The sequence below is a fragment of the Mus musculus genome, chromosome 1 (genome assembly GCF_000001635.26).
Source record: "Mus musculus strain C57BL/6J chromosome 1, GRCm38.p6 C57BL/6J".
NCBI classification, from domain to species: Eukaryota; Metazoa; Chordata; class Mammalia; order Rodentia; family Muridae; genus Mus; species Mus musculus.
The window spans coordinates 190,146,839-190,168,332 of NC_000067.6; the positions used below are offsets into that span (position 1 = coordinate 190,146,839).

At 43.4% G+C, this 21,494-nt stretch overlaps 1 protein-coding gene across 6 annotated transcripts in view; it reads right to left on the reverse strand.

The window, feature by feature from the left end:
* The window catches only part of Prox1 (prospero homeobox 1), a 52,793-nt gene that overhangs the window by 28,804 nt on the left and 2,495 nt on the right, over positions 1 to 21,494 (reverse strand). For all 6 annotated transcript variants that reach the window (NM_008937.3, XM_006497127.4, XM_006497124.4 and 3 more), the window contains exons 2-4: positions 13,684 to 15,475; positions 6,578 to 6,685; positions 114 to 308 (exon numbers count right to left, since the gene is read on the reverse strand). In NM_008937.3, the coding sequence (NP_032963.1) occupies positions 114 to 308; positions 6,578 to 6,685; positions 13,684 to 15,408 (2,028 nt within the window). In that variant the 5' untranslated portion in view covers positions 15,409 to 15,475. The remainder of the gene's footprint in view (positions 1 to 113; positions 309 to 6,577; positions 6,686 to 13,683; positions 15,476 to 21,494) is intronic.

A 21,494-nucleotide genomic window follows, 5' to 3' on the forward strand; every position in this document is an offset into this window, starting at 1 on the left:
AGAGAGAGAGAGAGAGAGGAAGGAAGGAAGGAAGGAAGGAAGGGAGGGAGGGAGGGAGGGAGGGAGGGAGGAAGGAAAGGGGAGACGACCAAAGAACAAAGACTGGCTCCTACCTCAAAGTCATTTGCTTTGTTGTAGTGCATGTTGAGGGCTCGGTATAGCTCACAATCCCTGGTGATGGAGAGCTCTTCTGTACTGGTGACTCCATCATTGATGGCTTGACGCGCATACTTCTCCATCTGGATATAGTAAAACTCACGGAAATTGCTGAACCACTTGATGAGCTGCGAGGTAATGCATCTGTTGAACTGTTAAATTTAAATGTTGGGAAAAAAACAAAACAAAACGTGAGCACGCCGATGCTGAGCTCGCCGCTGCTGCTGTCAGTTGAATTTTCTTAAGCACTTTTTAAAAAAATTTTATTTTATTAGGTATTTTCCTCATTTACATTTCCAATGCTATCTCAAAGTTCCACTCCCTGCTTCACCTGGAAAGGTAGGTATTAAGAGCCACCAAGATGGCGGCCAAAGGAATGAACGTCTCCTGGAGTATGAGAGAGCATTCCAATGACAGAAAAACCATTATCACCGCCTTCTGTGCTTCAGGTAGAGAACCCACATTCTAAATCAGATTTTCCTTAGAAAATATACACAGTGTGTTTCTGTGAAGTCTAGGGATTCATGTGCTCTGTGTTTGTTTTTTAAAATATAGATTTCTATCACTGCATGGTAGTCCCATTCAATGAGGGAAACCTGCCTTTCAGTGGAATGGCAAGGTGGGGTTTTGCATGGGTTGGGGGTGCTGGGTGATCCTGTGCCCATCTATCTCTCCATAATCCATCCATTTTAGAGTTCGCCTACAGGATTTACTTCCAGTGTGGTCTGGGGAGACTATGGTACCTGTGCCTGTGCTCTCTGCACGCAGCACTGGAAGGCCCATGGCCCCTTCCCTTGACAGCTGTGCCACTTGGGAGACGTGGCTAAGACACAGTTCACAGATGGCAGAGAGATAGGACCTTTATTACTTTTTTTTTTTTAAATGCCAAGTTGCGATAGCATGATTGGGCTTTGAAAGTCTGTTTACCCAGGCTTCCCAACGACCTTTGAAATGAAGATGTCTTCCTGGGCGCTTGGCAAATGGTCCTGTCCTTATTGACTGCTTGCCTCACGGCAAGGACAGGTGTGTCCTAATGTGCCAAGTCAAAACCAATAAATCCATCGCTTCCTATCAGGCAGGCTGACAGACACCCCTGCCTTTTGTCATTGGGACCATTCCTTTCCCTGGGCCCCCCAGAAAAAGGGCGTACATCAAAAATCAACAAGGAATACTTAGGAGATCCTGGTCCTGAGACTATCCAGGCTGCAAGCACATGACAGCTAAAGTGTGCATGGGGCTGTAATTACTGCGGAAAGTTGTTTCTCTACTAGCAAAGATAATAAGTGAATGAAAATTTATGGTGGAGAATGGAAGTCACGAGGAAACAGACGCAGGAGGCTGGTGTTCCTCCCAAAAGGCCATCTTGCGTCCTAATTGCCGTGGAGTTGCAAGGGCCCTTACAGATAATTGACCAGAAAATGATTAAGTCATCAGCAAACCGCTTCTGCTTGCAAGAGTTCAAACATGTACTTAACCTGTCCAAGAATTATATTTTCACTCTGTACGTCTGCTCTGTCTCCATTCAGCCTCGCGGGGAACCCGATTAGAAAGACAACTGAAGGACCCCCGTTATCTGATCTTCTGGTGGCCGATTTCAATAGAACTTAAACCCATTACGATTTGCTGAAGTCGGACTCCTTTCCATTTATCTCAGCAGTAAAATACACTGTCCAAATTTCCAGACACTGAGATAAGGCCTACAGGCCCCCGTGACGGCTAACTGTTCCTTTTTAATTCTTTTAGAACAAGAAACAAAACATTACAAAATGATAGCAGGCTGTGCACTGGGGAATGAAAATTGCTTTGACATGGAGATTAGGCCTCTGTATTGTTACAAGACATTGTCTCATATGGACAAGAGTACTGTAGGGGGAAAAAATAGAAGGGTATTTTTTTTTCTAGAATGGTCATGAATGACCTAATGGAGAGAGACAAAAAAGTAAGTGCCCTTGCCATTCTGTACGAGTGCGACATAAAGGGAGATTTAAAGCACATTGTTGGACGCTGGAAATACCAGAGAGAGAGAGAGAATGGGCAGGAACAACAGACTCCAAACACGAGCTAGGCAAAATGAGCAGTACCCACGGCCTAAGAGTGGGGCTTTCCCCGCCAGCCACAGAAGGGAAATGAAATGTGCTTTTTTTTTTTCATTCCCGGCTGAGAGCAAAATGCAAGCGGCCCGTTCTCTAGATCTTCACGTGGAAGGAGGAAAAGTATTCAAGTTTAAAAGAGTTAATGCCGAGCGCTCCGTGTCGCGCTTTGTGAGCAAAGGATCAATTGTTCTATAAAGGCAAGCTCTGTGGTGTGTTAATGTGTTACTGCACAAACTAATCGCTTCAATAAAGAGGCTGTGTTTCCAGAGTGTACGAGTCTCTGTGACTTTGATTAATGCTTCCCACGGGACATCTCAGCCTCAATATGGGCTGGAGAAACTTCCTAAATATTCAATGAGCATGGTCAAAAGATGTATAAAACAAATCAACCTGACACCTTAATCTGGCTAGGCAGCGGTTGACTCGGGGGGTGGAGGAGAGGAGATACATCATTTAACATTGCAGGCTTGGAAGCCTGTGAGCGTCTGCTCTTCAAAGCTGAAATGACACGGAATCTGTCGTGCTTAGTGGTCTAGGAGTTATTGGTGTGTACGTTAAAATCATCCGGCAGTGAACAGGAAGGCACAGCGGCCCTTCCATCCTGGCATCTCTTGTGCATTTACACTCTTCTTCTCAACGGACCTGAAATCACAATGGGTGGAACTGCTTGCCTAAGTGTCCTCCGGAGGGAACGGAGCCGGGTTCTCTGAGAGAGCACACAACTTCTGATTCTCACTGGAACAGTTAAACCATGGTGGTCCAGGATTTGTCTCTGGTTTTCTGTCATTCCCACACCAACATATCTGAGTGCCTGTGACGCTTTCTAACTCTTCCCCTCCTGAATAACGGGAGAGCATCTATCTCCTTCTGCAGCGGGAGCCACTTGGGGATGGTTAGCACTGAGCCCAGGCCTGGAAGGAGGCATGCAGTCATGTGCCTCGTGCAGGCTGCGCTCACCTTCAGTTGCTCCCTGAAGGATGAAGTCCATCTAACACCTGCTCTCCGGCTATGGCTATGACAGGCATCTATCTAGGTAACACCTAACTCCAGGAAGTACATATTCTCTGCATACGCTGTTTCTCCGGGTTATTTTTTTACTGCAAAACTAGTGTCCAGTTACTATTTGAAGTGGAAATGACTCGACAACTTGAAAAAAGTATATTTTACTGGGGTTAGGACTGAATTTTTTAGATGAATGTGCCACAGCCAAGTGTTGTATGACTTTTTAAGATAACTGAGTGGCGTTTCTGATGAAATTCTAGGGTCCCTCTCTCCGTTCCCAGGGCACTCCCAATTCTGCAGTGGTTTCTTGGACCTTAAGTACAATAAAATTGGTCTTTGTGCACGCATATATACCACATCATTTAGTTCTCTTAGCCTTGGAAAAAATGGATATGATTTATGTGGCTATGTGCGCTATAGAATAAGGTGCGCATGCTTGTGTGCAGGTGGAGAATCAAAACTCAGACTTCGAATCACCCTCTCTTTAGGGGAGTCTCAGCCTGCTCTGCTGTCGTCCTCTGAAAGTTCCGAAGCACCCCACTTAAAATGCTCCCGAGCATGTCATCTTAGCACCACCACTTCCATCAGCTCAAGGAATACAAATTCACTCGTTACTATTGCCCACCTTAGCCACTCATCAACCAAGCAAATGCATAGAGCCTGGAACATTTTTAATGTCTGTGTCTTATTTTGAATGGTGATGATTGGCTCAAAATGGCTTGGATTTTCCACCCCCGTGGAGGTTCATTTTGCTGCTGAGTGAGTGACCCCTGTATTTATAAAGTTCTCTGGTCTGTCTCTGGGCAAAGGTTCTATATAAAAATATATGAGGCAATGTAATAATGTTATAAAAATGCAACAGAGCAGTGCAGTAAGAGGGATGAATCAGGAGGTAACAAGAGGCACGCATGTGTGCACATGGTACACAAAATTACAGCCCTCCTTATCCCCACCTTAGAACCAAAGACAGGTTGGCCAGGTCCTAGAAGGTGCTCTGGCATATCTAAGTGACAGTGAAAGGTAGCTATGAGTGTGGCTACATTTACTAATAACATTATGAAAATTATTTTGTGGTGTTTGTATGCCTCTGTGTGTGTGTATACATGTATCACTCTCAGTATGTTTCTCTCTCTCTCTCTCTCTCTCCCTCTCTCTCTCTCTCTCTGTGTGTGTGTGTGTGTGTGTGTGTGTGTCTGTCTGTCTGTCTGTTTATCTCCATTGTTCAGTTCTTGAGCATGAACTTTGAGCATGGCTATGTCCTGTCCCATTGTTAAACAGTTGAGTTTGTCTGTGAGTGAAACTAAAACTGAACAGCTCTGAATCACTTGTTCCAACCAGCAGGTCTATTGTAAAGAGCCACCTCCAAATGCAAGTATTTTTCCTGGCTCCCTCTGGCACCAGTCTGTTGAGTACCTATGGTTCCTCTGTCAACCTTAGGCTACTTTGGCAGCTGGTTGGTACTGGATAAGGAAAAGAACATACCTTCACTTAAGAAGCACACCAAGAAAGAAAAAACAAAAGTTGATACACAGTTCAGAAGCCAACAAGAAGGAAAACAAAACTTTCCCCAAAAAGCCAAATTAAACAACAGTGGTGGGAACCAACCAGCAAACTGAAGCCATGGGCTTGACTTGGGTGTGAGATGCAGGCAAACTCTGAATGAGGGACAGATGCAAGAGCAGGCATATCTTGGTGGCTTGAGAGATCTTGGCTGAACAAATCAAAATTTGTATACAGGGAGGTAGGCAGGGGACCACCAACCCCTTAAACTAATTTCAGCTAATGTAAAGTTTATAAAATTCCTTGGATAATGATACTGTAATTGTCATTATCATCAAAACCCAGTCTATGTTTTTAAAAAAAGTTACAGATGTTTAACACATCAAGTTGATGCAAATAATTACTTCAAACCCACACAACACACACACAGACACACTCACACAGACACACTTGCATACACACACTCACACACACATACACACACAGAGACACAGAGACACACACTCACAGACACACTTACACACGTACATGCACACACAGAGACACACTCGCACACAGACACACACACATGCACACACTCACACACACAGAGACACAAACACATACACTCATACACTCATATACACAGACACACACTCACATTCACAGACACACACACATACTCACACACACAGACACACACACTTAAAACACATACTCACACACACAAACACACACACTCACACACACATGCACATACACAGACACACACAGAGACACAGACACATACATTCATACACTCATATAAAAAGACAGACATTCACACACACACACACACACACACACACACATACTCACACACACATACTCACACACACACACACACAGAGACACACACACTTAACACACATACTCACACACACACAAACACACACAGAGACACACACAAACACACATACTCACACACACAAACACACACAGAGACACACACACTTAACACACATACTCACACACATAAACACACACACACACACACACACAGAGACACACACACTTAACACACATACTCACACACACACAAACACACAGAGACACACACACTTAACACACATACTCACACACATAAACACACACACACACACACACACACACACACACACACACACACACACACGCTTGCCCACACAAGCTTGCGCAGAGAGAACCAGGAGGTCCCAGTATTCCGTGGACCGAGGGGGCTGCAGCTGTAGGCCGACAGCTTTCATCTCCTCATTTGAATAATGTGTCCTGAATCTGTCCCTTTATTCATCCCCTTATGCTCAGTGTACTCCACATCAACAACAAATTAAGTTGTAAATAAGAGACAATCATCACTTTTGTTTTTAAGCAGCTAGTGCATAGAGAATTTCAGTGTACGCTCCTTTCCACAGGAGGGGAAGGAGATGCTAAAAGTTAGCTTTCAGGGGCACAAATATGGAAAACCCAACAAAAACAGAAACAGTTTACTGTTGCAGAGGGGGGTGGAAATCTTTTATTCCCCCCCCCCCGAAGGTCCAGACATAACCAGTGGAGATTCATACAGGAAGCTATTAAAACCTGTAAAGACAGAGGCAACGCCTCCTGGACTGTACTGAAAACCCATGTGACTTAGGAAACATCCCTGGGCTTTAATGGATGAGTGGTAACTTTGCTTCACACCTTCAGACAAAACGGACAAGGAGAACAGCCAATCACGTCTTGGGTGCGGTCAGAAGTGGGCCCCACACTCATCTCTACTAACTCCCGAGAGCCCAGATCCCCATTGCATCCACAGACAACAAAAGATGGGTGAGAAAACTATTCCCTACCTTCACGTCCGAGAAGTAGGTCTTCAGCATGTTGGAGCTGGGGTAGCGGGTGTAAAAGAACATGAGTTTTGCCTTTTTCAAGTGATTGGGTGATAGCCCTTCCTGCATGTGGGATGCAACCGGTTAAGGCACAAACAAGGTTAAACAAAAGAGTGTGGCCCTCCCGTCCCCATCTCCACACACACTGACAATGTGTCCAGTCCCCATAAGCAGCCCTGGGAAGGCTGGGTAGTCATCCATATGGCTTCCAGAATCCATCACTAACCCATCACCTTGTGCTCAGAATATCCGCTGCCTGTCTCAGGTTGCCAAAGGGAAGGGTTAGGATGCACAATTCAACCACAGATTCTTGGCTTCTGCCTGGTGGGAATGTCCAAGCCCTCCTTCCTACTTAAAGTCCAGTATGCTATCCATACACTTGTTGCTAAGGAGACAGTCAGCCTAAAGCCGACTACAGGGCATTAGTCTAGGATCTCCCTTCCTTCTCTACAGCTGTCTTCTCTCTGCCCTTTTCTCAACACTCTGCAGTTTGCATCAGATCATCAAGCTGGCCTGGGTAAAGCTAGCTACACAACACGTTATTTTAAACATGACTACGAAAGCTTTGCGTTTCACCTTCTAGGGCTAACACAGTGAAACTTCAAGACTCCGTTTCTCCAGTCTTGTCTAGATTGTCTTTGATCTGTTTCCTTTAAAAATAACAGCTCCAACTTGGGAGGGGTATCCTGGCAGGAGAGAGCAGGAGTGGGGTTGTCGCTTTTGTTAAAGCAACGGTCCAACACCAAATACAATTTGCCCGTCCTGGATTTATAGTTAACTCCTTTGAGAATGACATAAAAAGTTGGGGGCTAACAAATCAATACATGTGGGTTAGTAGATCAATAAGTAGCCACTTACCCCAAATAAGAAGAGCTATTTATCTAGAAACATCATCACCTTTTAGATCTGTAAACAGTGGCAACGAAAACAGTTCCCAGGAGAACGGCAGGCTAACCATAACAATCCAGGCTGCCCGAATCTCTCTCAGATTCTTGGCACTCCTCAGCAGGCTCCGAGCTGGGATGGCTCTGGTCACATCTGTGCCGCAGCCTGGCCCTGCCATTTCCTCAGCAAATTAATGGCTTTATAATTTATCAGAGATGAAGATGCACGTGGAGAAAATCAATGTGGTCCCCACAAGGTCAATTAAGGGTCCTTCCTGGAGGCTCCTCTAAGGACTATTATCTCTTAGAGGAGAGTGGGAAAAAAATAAGGGTGGAAAAACGAGAGAGAGAGAGAGAGAGAGAGAGAGAGAGAGAGAGAGAGAGAGAAACGAGAAACGAGAAACGAGAAACGAGAAACGAGAAACATAGATATTTGGAAAAGAGAACCGGTGCCTGGTACCTCCCATTAGGAATGGCACTGTAGATTCGTAAGAATAGTGGGGACCAGAAAGATGTACCCAATCAAATTAATATCGATAAGCTCTTCTTGACTACTCCTGACCAAACACTCTGCCGTGAATGTGTTTCAAAGACAAACACCCTCTTTTATATTCTATGCTGGTTTTTTTTTTTTAAAGATCTCCCTTTGTTTTTAAATGGCAAAGTTAACATGTGTATGTGTGTTTGTGTGTGTTTGTGTGTGTGTGTAACTGAGAATAAACACTGAAGAAATAAATTTTGATTTTTCTGTATGCAAGCCAAAGCAGCTTAACTGAACTTGTGTTTTTGTTTAAGGTCCTTAATGATTACAAAGACGATAATTTATGACTGACATACTTGTTGTGCCAAGGAAAAGCTGAAAGGCCCTCTAGTAACCTCCATTAGACTGATGGAGACAACTAAAGGAGCCGGCACACTTCAGGGCCATCTGTCCAAATGGGTAAGTGAAATCATGGCTGCAAGCTGTCTCCAGCCTCATGATAAGAGTTTTAAGGGAGCCCAAACTTAGATGAATATCTTCCATAGGGGTTCTAATCTTTCCTTTCAGAGAGCCCTGCCTATGATTCTAAGTTCCAAATCTTGAAGATTTGGTCCCATACAAAAGACAAACTGTTTTGTCCTGTGTCTCAAAGAGGCACGGGGCTGCCCAAATACCCTGGGACTTTCTGTGCATCTAAATTTTGTTAAGATATTTCAGTTCTTTGTATTTAAAAAAAAAAACATTTTCTTTTTATCAGAATTTAGAGGCTTTTTATTTAATGATTTGGATTGCTCAAGTTTTTTTTTTTTGCTTCAAGATCTTTCCGGTTGGTAATACCTGGAAAGATCTGTCCAAAGAGAACACAGCCTGTCTCTGTCACTCTCGATCCTGTGTAATTAAGATAAAATTCTCATAAAATATATGTTTCTAATAAACTATTAAAAATAGCTAATGAAACATTTAAAAGCCAGCAGTTAGATAATCCCCCTTTTTTTCCTCCTCAAAATCAATCCGAACTGACCAATTGGTTAATTTCCCTTTTAAGTGCTTGTGCTGAAAGCAACTGCTCTTCCAAGAAGGCACTAGCTGTTTCCTGGATACTTACACACGCACAATGACTCACGATGGAATAGATTCAGTAAACATACAGCTGTACTGAACACGGGCTAAGCTCCATTCAAGGCCAGGAAAGAAAATGAGCACAAATAAATATTAAGGAGGTGAAGGGGTGGGGGAGGGGAGGGGGCTGCAAACAAGCGCTGTCCCGGCAGCTCACGCGGCTCAGCTTTGTGAAGACAGATGACATTCAATTCTATGTGTAATGCAAAATAGACAATAACTGCAGAAACTTGAGACGGCTGCCAGGTGTAAAAAAGAGAGAGAGAGAGAGGAGAGAGAGGGGGAAAAAAGAAAAGATGATAAATCCATAAATTAATGAAAGACATCTGCTCAGAGATAGAAAGGATATCAGGGATGGAGAGGGATACAGCTGAACCCAAGAGTTCAAACAACCTGAGAGCCTCAATGTGGTTTGTTTACCAAGCACAATATAACCTTACCTAAAGAGCAGCCGCAGGAGAACAGCCCGGGCAGCAAAAAGGCCCATGCAAGAATAGGCCCTGAAGGCTTCAGGAAGAAAAAAAAATGTTTCCTAGTTGAACTCTGTGTTTCAAGCTGCAGTTCCACATAGGGAAGAGGGTTATCCCATTTTCTAAGCACTTCAAAACAGATTTTTTTCCCTTCTCTGAGACTTTCTCAAGAAAATCAAATGGATGGAAAAGACCTAAGCTCTCATTTAGTGACAGAATAGAGCCGGACATCACTCTTAGGAGTCTGACATCATCAAAGAGCTGTGTACAGTTTTATTTGTTTTAATGACTTTCTTTTCCTCTTTTTTTCTTTAGATGGTTAGGTGCTTACAGCCATTCAGGATTTCATCTATGGGTTAGATTCCTTGGCTCTCTAAGACTTGTCAAAATGTCAAAGGTCACACTGCACACCTGTAATCCCAGAGTGAGGGTTGCTGAGGTAGGAGAATTGTAGTCTAGGTCAGCCTAGGCTACATAGTGAGACCTTGTCTCAACAAACCAAAAAGAACAACCAAAAACAATCATCATTTTCAACCGGTGTTTTATAATTCAATATCAATCTATGCCATGACACAGTTTTTTCTTTCTCAGCCCCCAAAAATAATCACATGACCTTCTTTGCAAATGCCAATCCCAGAGAAGAGGCTGAGGACCTCCGGCCAAGCATCTCCTAATGGCTCATCTGACAACTTTGTGCTTGAGCTGGGTGGATGCAAATGCGGAAGGCAGACACAAGGCTATTTTTTCTTGAGATGCAAAGAAGATGAGGGACAAGAAACATCCTGAAGAAAGACAATTGGCTAACTGATAATCTGGGGATTTGAATAAAACTTAATATTTGATTAAACGGATTCATTTGCAAAGATACTGGGCACAGTGTTTTATACCCAAGACATGAGCTCTTTGAGCAGGTGCACTGAAGTTCCACTAAACATGAGCACATGGACTCCTTTCTAGAATGACCACAAGGCTGTGAGCCTAGTATTTCAAATATAAGTGACTCATGTGCTCAGCAGAACCCGTAGTCAATTGAGAAACAGGTATTCACCACTATTCTTTATCGTAGTGATTTCATTGAGAAAAAAAGAATGCCCTTTGAAGAAAGAAAGAAATGTTCTTGAAGAGGGAAGTGATGTTGTCTTGGAATGATTGTTCAGTGGGCAAGTTGTTCACCTAGCATGCAGAAGACCCTGGGTTCACTCTAGTGTGCCAGAGTTTTAAAAATAAAAAGTTAGTCATGACCATTTAAAGAACTGTAAAAGCACAGTGAAGGTAGTCCCCACGTACCATCCCAGGATGTGGCTATTCCTCTCCATTAACATTGTTCCCCGCAGGGCCTTGTAGAACAAAAACTGAAGTAAAAATGCTCCTCGAGATTTTACCAAGCGAAGACGGAGATTTGGGGTTTGTTTTGTTTTGTCTTTTCGTAGTTGTTGTAGTTTTGTTTGTTTGTTTGGTTTGTTGTTTTTGGTCTAAAACTGACTACACAAAATGGTTTTGTAGAGCAGCAGGTGTCTGAGCCAGGTGAGTCGTGGACGTCGCTGCCCTGAGCGAGGAAGCAGGTGCAAAGGGAGGCTGGTTTCCTGTTGTGGCTTGCCTGTCCTTTCCCCAAAATCTGATCTTTTAAGGAGCTGACCATTCACAGGTCCAATGGATAGAGAAGAGCAGGGAGCTGGAGGTTAGAGCCCAAAATGTGGGGGAAAATTACTAACTGTTAACAAGACGCTGGAGGCTGTGGAGCCTGAAGGAAGGAAGCAACCCCAGAGGGGAGCAACCTGTATTTCAGGTGAACAGGGTTGCCTCCTGCCATGACAGCTCAGAGGAGGCAGAACACTCACTCCCTGACGATGCTTCCACATTTTCTTTATAGCCATGGGTGTATGGGAAGGGAAGGGACTCCTTTCCCTTCCAATCCTCAAAATTCCTCAGGGGATTTAGATAGAAAGGGTGCAGTGAGCTTACAGGACACTTAAGGCGAACCAAAAGACTTTTCTTTCCCTATAAAATCAAGCTAACAAAAAAAGGGTGTGATCATAATTGTCCAATCATGATAAGAAGTCCAAAACTTAGAAAGCTGGCATTATTATCGAGACATTTCTGTGTATGTTCAGTATTTCAAAGCCTAGATTAACTAGTCACCAAAATGAGCATGTGTAACTGTGTGTGTGTGTGTGTGTGAGAGAGAGAGAGAGAGAGAGAGAGAGAAAGAGAGAGAGAGAGAAAGAGGGAGAGAGAGGTGGTGGGGAGAGACAGAGGACAGAGGCAGAGAGAGACAGAGATGGGAGACCGAAAGACAGAGAGATAAAGACAGAGAGATAGGAGAGAGAAGACAGAGAGAGTGCTACTTTACTGTTTGTTTTAAAATGCAGTGCTCTGAGGTGCAAGGGGTCTAAGCTTAGACATTAGCCTAACAGGAAGGTCCTTGAGGGAAGGTTGACAACCACTCAAGCTATCCATCCTGTCGTCTTCCTTTCTTTTTCTCCTGCCGAGCAGATCTGTTTTGGTCTTGTTGCTAGCTGGGAATACAGAACACAACTGTGAGGCTTAGCTTTGGGTGCATTCAATATTAGGGTCTTGAACCAGCAAACAAGCTCAGACTCAGATCTGAGACCTCAGTGGCTTTGTCTTTGCCCAAGATGTTCCTATCTTCCCTGGAGTGGGAAGAGAGATGCTGGGCTGAGTGGTGCAGGAAGTCCTCATGCTCCTGGCTTCAGCTCATGTTATCACACTGCCCTGAAGGAGTGAGATACGATATTTCAACCATCCTGTGGACTTGGAACATCCATGCAGCCTCTGGAGTGGGCTTAGCTACTAAAATGTCAATTTCTAGTCATCAAGACGATTGCTCAAAATTCTCAATTTAGTAACAGCCAACTTAATTGCTAAATTTTATATCCATCTGGTAATTTATTATACAAGAGGCATGCCTCCACCTGCCCCCAAATGCTACCATTCTCCCCGTACCCCAAAGACAAACAACCACAAGAATTTTTTTAAAAAATATTGAAAGGCTTGATTTATAGAAGAAAAAAGTTATGGATTAAAAAAAATCACACGAATACGGAACAGATCTGCTGAAAACGTGAGTGGCGTCTCTACCTAAGTCAGGTTCAGGACGGGAAGAGTCATTAAAGGGGCCGTTTTTATACAGCTGAGTTTGGGATTTAACTGTGTTCTCTCGTTTTCAAAAATAATTTGCTTTGTGTATGTTAGGACAAAAGATTTCTGTGTTTGGCTGAGCAGGGGTCACTCATGCGTACAGGCAGCTGCCCTGGACCCATGAACGAGCCTTGGTGAGAGAGAGAGAGAGAGAGAGAGAGAGAGAGAGAGAGAGAGAGACCGACCATAGGAATAAATAAATACCTGCCCATTTCCTTTAAAAACAGTCTCACTTGAGATTAAAGAGAGAAGGCAAGCACTCCCCACACCCATCGCTATCTGTCCCACACCACAGCATCTTTTTGTGAGATGTAGACAGGCCTCTCTAGCCCACAGTAGCCTCAAAGGCAGCTGGCAGTGAGAATTCTTAATGGAGTCACGGGTCTGAAAACTGGCTTTTCTCCTTACTTCTGTCACGAAACTTACCATCTTTATAAAAACTCAGTATTTACAAGGTATCTCCCCACCTCCACCCCCTACCCCACCTCTGCTCTGAAGAAAGGAGACAGGAAAGTCACACAGGAAGAAAGGCAGAAGAAAAAAAAAAGCACTGTTGGGAAATCACCTTGGAAACAGTTACTAGAGGCAATTAAGCACTTGCCTAAGTTTTAGAGATGTTGGGATCGGTTTTTAAGTTTCTCTGCACTCAGAAACACCCAGCACGAGCCTGTCACAAGCCTGTCATGGTAACTAATAGGAAAGACAGCATTCTTAAGGAAGTTGTGCACTGTGGTCCATGCCTGTCATCTGAGTATCTTGGGAGACCTAGGCCAGCCTGGGCTACATAGTGAAGCTTCTCAAAGTCCCCAAACCCAAACAAAACTAAACCTCCCAGAACACATAGAAAACATACTGACATATACCCTCCTATACATTGTGGGAACCTAAGCTCTGCACAGACCTCCTCTGGGCTTTTGTTTATGCTTGTTCTGGAGGGGAAAGATAAAAGGATATTGCGCTTCCTGAATAAGGTGAGATGTCGGACATATCTTGAAGATCTCCACACTCAGACTTTATGAGTGACAAAGAGAGTCCTTCTGCGGTGCTGGGTGGGTGTGCTGGTGAACAGGGGTGGTGGCTCAGATGGTGTGATGACATCTTGGTCCTCAGACTTGTTGTGTCCCGAGTCAAGTCTAAGGACTCAGGAGAGGCTCTGTCCTTCCCCGAGAAGGAGCCGGAGGGAGCACCTAGTGGACTCTGAAATGGATAAGCCATCAAGGGCAGGGGAAAGGGATGGCGGAAGCTAGGGGTGGTGAAGCCTGCAGTGGCGGAGAGGGGTGACTGGTGCAGGGGCTGGTGGTGGCCGCCAGTGGCCGGGCCAGAGGCAGATTGCTCGGATGAGTTTTTTCGGACCACCAGGGGAAGGGCTTCCGTCTGGTCTGTGGAACTAGGCATCTGCACACTGCCAAAGGTGTCCAAGGGGTTCGGAATGATGACATCACCAAAGCATTGCAGGCGCTGGTTGGCCGTGTGGAAATTGTGGTTTTCCCCGTTGACTGCGAATCTGGCCTGGGGGATCTGGAGAGGTGGGAAGACCTGAGGAACCTGGCGAGAGGGTTTGGCTGAGAAGACTTTGACCACCGTGTCCACAACCTGCGACATGGCCGTGTTCAGCTCCTGTTTTAAGGTCTCTGCCAGATGCTTGCCTTCTGGCTGCAAGGAGTTTGGCCCGTGGTCTCTTTCTTTGTTGCTGCCTTCTCGCTTAGGCTTGTTCTCAGCCATCTCCTGCTCCCTGATTAGGGCTCGGGCCCTGTCGATGAACTGCCCTGGGTCCAGCTCACACATCTCATTGTCTGAGCGCCCCACCGAGTCCTGGGCCCGTGCATCCAGGATCTCCGAGCGCATGCTGTCTTCAGACAGGTCGCCATCTTCATCATTTTCGGAGTCTGTGCTGTCATAGACCTGGTAGAACTTCTCCTGCAGCTGGCGCAGCTGCTTCTGCATGTCTTCCAGCTGCTGTTTCAGCTGTCGGCGCTCCTCTCGCTTCTGTTCTTTTCGGGCTGAAACCAGCTGCTGGAAACTCTGTTGCTGCTGCTGGGGCAGCTTCTGCTTGCGTTTGTTTTCTCTGTAACTTTCTCGGGGACTCACAGACTGCGGGGCCATCTCTCTTTCGTTTTCATTGCCCCTTAATGCCACACTGGGGGAATGGCTCATACCCCGAATGATATTCTCAACCCGGGCGCGCTTTGCTCTCAGGTGCTCATCACATAAGCGATCCACATCAAACTGGCTCATAGTAGGCCTGCCAAAAGGGGAAAGACACTCTGGGGGGCTGTCTCTTGAAGAGTTGCTACATATATCCTCCTGATGTACTTCGGAGCCTGTGCTAGAGAGTCCGCTGGCTTGGAAACTGGGCTCGGTGCCACCGTTTTTGTTCATGTTATTTTTCAACAGCTGGGAAATTATAGTTGCTCCTGGAAAAGGCATCATGGCATCTTCATACGAGTTCGCCCTCTTCAGCAGCTTGCGGAGTACGTTCGACTTTTCCCCATCTGCGTGTTGCACCACAGAATATTCAACATCCTGCTCTGAACCTTGGGGATTCATGGCACTGAAAAATGTTGCCCTTGCCTTAGCAAAAAATGCAGATGCTGTCCCTACCGTCCTTTTCACTCCAATGTCAACCCTTCTCCTCTTGGTTTGCCGGCTTAAGAGGGCTGTGCTGTCATGGTCAGGCATCACTGGACAGTTATTGTGCCATCTTCAAAAGCTCGTCAGCTGGGCACAGCTCAAGAATCCCGGGACCCTGGCCAACAGAACAAAAGGGCTGATGAATCATTTTCTTTAAATTTCTCCAAATTTCCTGACCTCAATCCTGAATCAAATGCAAAATGCATAGGCTCTGGGATTTATGGCACATCACAATTATTGCAATTTATCATGAACTCTGCTTGAAATGAAACATTTTTAAATATTTCTGCTCCACTGGTTTAAGATGGATTAAGATTAAAAAAAAAAAAAAAAGCAAAAACTGCTTAAGCACCAGTAATATGATTCTCTTTCACAAATGCCTAAAATGATACTGTTTATCTTCAGAAGAAATGGCAGATTATAAGAACATAGCCTCTGATGAGCAATTGATTAAATTTGGGGGCGTTGAGACTCTTATTATAAAAGAAGAGGGGAGTGGGTTACTCTTAAGAAACAGGGTGAAATTTTGAGGCTGGGTGAAATTTGGATGAAAATCTGATGTGGAAACCACTGTGGCTTTTCTGTTGCTGAAGGAAGGGAAGGCTGAAATAGACATAGCTATTTCATTACAGAATTTAAAAGCAACTTTGACACATGTAACCTGGGAAGAATGTAGCAACCAACATCTTCAGCATAAGTGGTATGCTAAGTACTGAGATGGAGGCACAGACATGCACTGTCCAATACTGCTTATTTAGTAGTTATGGGTTTTGATCAGTGAATTCACAGGTGGAGATGGTATCTATGGCTGAGTGTACATCTAACACAGAGATGTGCAGAAAGGGTCACATTATCCATTTGGTGACTTCAATTGTTAGAAAGGGAGATGGACTGTTGCCATGTTTTTATGAGTCACAGTACTTAACCCACAGTATGTGCAACAGTCCATTATTGAACCAGGCAAGAACACACATATATACAATACTAGTTTTGTTCTGGTAAATCTGTCAAAACAGGACTTCAAATGGCTAAGAAACTCTTCATCACACACCATTCCTGGTTCTTATTGCCTATGCCAAGTTAAGGGGTAGGGGGCACTAAACAGAAGAAGCAACTGGAGAAAGATAGAAAAGAAACAAAATATCAATCAAATATATGAGAAAGGTAGGTAGCTTCTTTGTATGCAAACTAGCATTGTCTGGGGGCGGGGGAACCACAAGATATAAAAAGGAAACACCCTTGCCTACATTTTATCAAAGGCCCTTGATACATTGTGTCACTTAGTAACTAGCAATGCTAACCCCAAATTTTATATGCATGCAAGAGACAGCACATCTTTTTGTTTACAATTAACGTTTTATGAAGAAAATGAAAATACTGCCTTCATGCCGGGTTTATCTGATATTGAACTTCGCGTTTGCTTAACAGAGCACAGCTTCACAATAACAGGGTCCATTGCCAAAGGCAGCGTGTGGAGTGCTGGATTCTCTCCATCTCTTTCGGTTCACCTGTAAAAACATCTCCATGCTCCCTAGGAGTGCATCTGTGGATAGTTCTAAAGAATGACTACCCATGCAAATAGGCATAATTTCAGCATGAAATAACCTGCAAAAATCAAGAAAATATCCCATGCTTACATGGCAATAATATGTTGGTGTTTTTTGGTTTTGTTTCTTGATTTTTGTTGTTGTTTTTTTTTTCATGATAAATATTTCACCATGCTGTGTTTGCTCTTGGCGGGTTTTTCGTTTGTTTGTTTGTTATTTTCTGATGACAAAATGTTTTTTAAAAGAGCCAATTTTGGCATATCTTGAAGGCAAGATGTTATTTCTTTCTAGAGATCTTTATATGTCTGAGGGCGAAACAGTTCACGACAAAATATCCTGAACTTGGGTTGGAGTGAGCGATCTCAGTGTCTTTAAGTTCAATATTAAGTTCAGAACAACCGAGACTCCTCTCCCACTAATAATACAACTGGTTTGGAGGTGACAAAATACAGCAACACATATGTTTCTGGCAGCACATTGGGTCTGATAGGTAATGCAGGAGCAGCTGTCAGGTCAGGGTAAGGACGGGAGCAAGGGGACAATTTCCCAGGAAGATTCTTTTGTGCATACAGCAGCTTTCGAAACCAGGACTTCTTGCCATCATTTCAACATCTTTACGTCATTTGTATGCATGTGTAAATCTATTTTTCCCCCTTCAATATCCCCTGTAAAGCACACAGACCTCCAGTGAAGGCTGGAAGAAACTCCTTTCTGTATCTTGCCCTGTTCACCTTGCCACACAGATGGTTCCTCTCTCCTGCCCGTCTTGGACTCTGGAGAACACCTCTGGAGCAGAGGCTCCCAGAGGATGTGCCAGTGTGTTCATGAGCACAAGGTCATCCCAGGCATCCTTCCTCCCCCAGCTGCCATTCACCTTCACATCCATTGCACTTCCTCTCATGTTGCCTAGGTATCAACAGCTGCACCCCTGCCTTAAACCAGAGCCAAAAGGAGACACCAGGTTCTTCCTAAGGTAGGATGATCCCACTCTTTATCTTCACTGGAGAATAAATAATAATTAAGCATACAGGCTGGATCCATTGAGAACCAATAGCTGTAGTTCCCTCCAAATTCACCCAACTAAATTGATTTTTTAAAAAATTTTAATCAGATATCATTTAAAAATTAAATAGTGATTTAGTTCTATTTTGGGCAAGAAGACTACCAATACTTGAGGTCTTCCTGTAAAATATCCATCTGAGATAGATATAAACAACAAATATAAAGAACAAAATAAGTGGGAAAAATTATTTTATCCAGCAAGACAGGGCATTATTTTGATAGATATACATTAATTTATTTCTCCAAATCACTTTATGATTTAAACTTAGAAATAAAAGGAGAGTGACCAGGCACATCAGGGCCATAATCTAGGGAAATTATAGGCAAGATTAAATAATAATAGCTGGCTGACCTAGTATCATATCGTATTTCATTAAACAGAATATATAAAAATGTTTTTTCCCCCACATTAAATGTGCTCTTAAGTGGCCATGGTAAAAGGAAGACAGGTGAGCACATTTTCCAGGGGTTCCCATAATTTCCAACCCATAGTTTCCAGGATGCTACATAAGGACTTAGTCACCCACAGTGTCAACCCACTAAGCCACCCAACAACGCAACATCTCTTAGCATGTGAACTAAGCTGTGGTTTGTCAACTCCAATTACTATGGATTCTTATAATGTTTTTCACTTTAACATTGATCTGGGGTTTAAGCAGGCAATAGAAAGCCATTGGGCCAGTCTTGCTGAGAAACATTATAAAGAAGATGGAAAAATAGTGATAATAGACTCTGGACCAAAGGATCACTGCCCAAATACATGTGTCTTATAAAGCCCTCCTGAATTCAGGTGGAAATTATGTTAAAATGCTAAATTATTGAGCATGTGTTGCACGGATTGGTCCGCAGCCTACACACACGCTCTGAAACCTTTGTACAATAGACAGCATGAAGCAGCAGATGCCACTGCTGGGGAGGGGGAGCAGGAGAGCAACTCAAGACGTGAGCACTTCAGATTTAACTGCTCCAAAAGAGTCCTCCTGAAACCCACACCCTGTCTCACAAAGAAGATCCATGCAGAGGGTACTTTTGACTTCATGTTTTTGTTAAATAACAAAAACAAAAAGAAAAAAACAAAAAGCCAAACAAAACAGTTTTTCAGTAAAGAATTTTTCAAAGAAACAGCAATACGAAGTAAAGTGGTGCAGGGCTCAACTTTAATAAAGAACTTATTTTGGGGAGGGGGTGTGTAACTTTTACTACATCTATCTGGAGCCCAGATTCTAGACAAAGAAGTGTTTCATTATGGTAATTATCCAGATAGTTCAGAGAAATCTTTTATGAGGCATGGGGAGTGTAAGGCTGGCATGACTTCCTACCAGAGTTACTCAGCTATCTGTCCAGGTTGATAAAATTATTTGAAGAAATAACTTGATTTTATTTCTTTTTAAGGGGGGAGGGTTCTAATGATTTAAGCTAGTCATGTAGTTTTGAGTGACAGCATCAACAATAGTTTAAGTCATTTTGAAAACCAGCCTGAATTCAACAGGGGGAAATCAGAAGCTTTGATTTGTACATGTGCACACACACACACACACACACACACACATGCAGACACACCTGCACACACACACACACATACATGCAGACACACCTGCACACACACACACACACACACACACACACACACATGCAGACATACAGAGTCACTAGCTGTCCCTTCCTTGCGTTTCTGCTAAGTAGCAACTTCTGACTTAGAGATATTTCTGCATGTTACAAGGTGAAGAAAGCCTCTGACATTTTTGAAGAACCTACTTGGCACAAGTTAATACTTTAACAAGTTGTGATCTTATTGGCAAAAAATTAAATTTCCTTTTACAAGAAGAGGTTTTTAAACCATAACCATTTCACTTGGTCGTCCTCATCTTATCTAAAATTCCATTCATTTTTAACTTGAAAAATGAACAGAGAATATTTTTTGAGATCTGCCCAACATATTGATTTCCACTCATTTCAAAGTTGTAATTCATCAAATTGGGCAAATAAAAGAGTGTGAGAAATAATCTTAAAAAAACACACTCACACTTTTTTTCTTTTGGCAGGAAGACCAAAATGATCAGAATTGTCTTTTGAAGCTTGGGGTGAACTAGGCAATCATACTGAAGAAATTCTTTGTATGTATTTATACAAACACTGCATTTTAAATATATAACAACACATCACCATGCGTACTGTTTTCATAGTATAACATTGACAACATTTGATAATTTCCTTTAAAATTCTAAGTAGCAAAACTTATATTGATAGCACTGATAGTATGTAGCCTAAACCATACTTGAAATGATACAAGCGATCTGTGGAGAGAGATGTTAAGAGTTGAGTAAATAAGAAGGGTCTGGTAACTTACAAAGTGAGTCAGTTTTAGGCTTGGAGGTTGCACAACCTGCTTGCAAAGGAACCAAGCTAGCCATGAACACATGGAAAACAATGATACATGCTGCATATGCAAGGTTTTGTCCTCACAAGGTAATGACTAAAATGAGTAGATTTCTCCAGAACAGGCACATAAAATATCAGTAAGTGCCAAGCATGGCTAATGCCTATTAAAAATAAGGTATATGAAGATAGTCATAGGTAACATTTTAATTATTAAAATCTTCAAAAGCATACAAAGAAAGTTATAGAAGGGGGTGACTAATGTTTAAGTTAAAAGACTAAGTGACATGTATCTTTCATTTTCATGGAAACAAAGACAAATAACCCCAAATAACAAAACTAACCAACAGGAATGTTTATCATCTGGCCTATTCCCATACAACTCAAACAGGAGACACGGCCTCAGAAGGTTAAGTTTTAAGAACCTAGACAGACTTACATAGAAATCCCAACATCTCTCCTGCACAAAAGCAGACTTTCTTCTTTCTCACTGCAAGCAGCCTGTTTCATTCTGAAAACACTCAGAAGTTCTTGCAAGAAACTCTTCATAGAACTGGCTGCCCAGATCTTCCATCAAATAGCAAAAGCCCAGCTCCCTCTCACAGACTTAGATTCTCCCTCTCCATCAAAGTCCTATCTAGGACACCTGGCACATGTCTGATACAATGGCAGGCACGGTTCACTTTATGAGAGTATTTAACACAGGGTTTGAAAGAGTTTAGGCACACACTTATTCTTTTGGGGCAGGGAGAGAAAAAAAACACTACAAAGACAAGCTTTAATAGCCTTCACAGTTGTGAACTGGCTTTGGTATTTTAGGCAGTTACAAACTACTCATTGCTGTGCAACACACACACACACACACACACACACACACACACACACACACACACACACACACACACACACACGAGATTCCCCCCAACCCCCCTTCTAAGCACCGACTTGCCAGAGAGGCATAAACTGGAGGGAAGCAAAGAGAAAGTCAACTCCTTCCACCTGCTGCCCTGAAGTGGGGGTTGGGGGTGGGGTTGCTTTTGGCAGGCTGGCAGACAGAAGCCTGAGATATGACCTCAGCAGTCACCTGCCAACATCCTTAAGACAAATACACAAATACAAACTACCCCCCCCCAAAAAAAACCCTCTCAC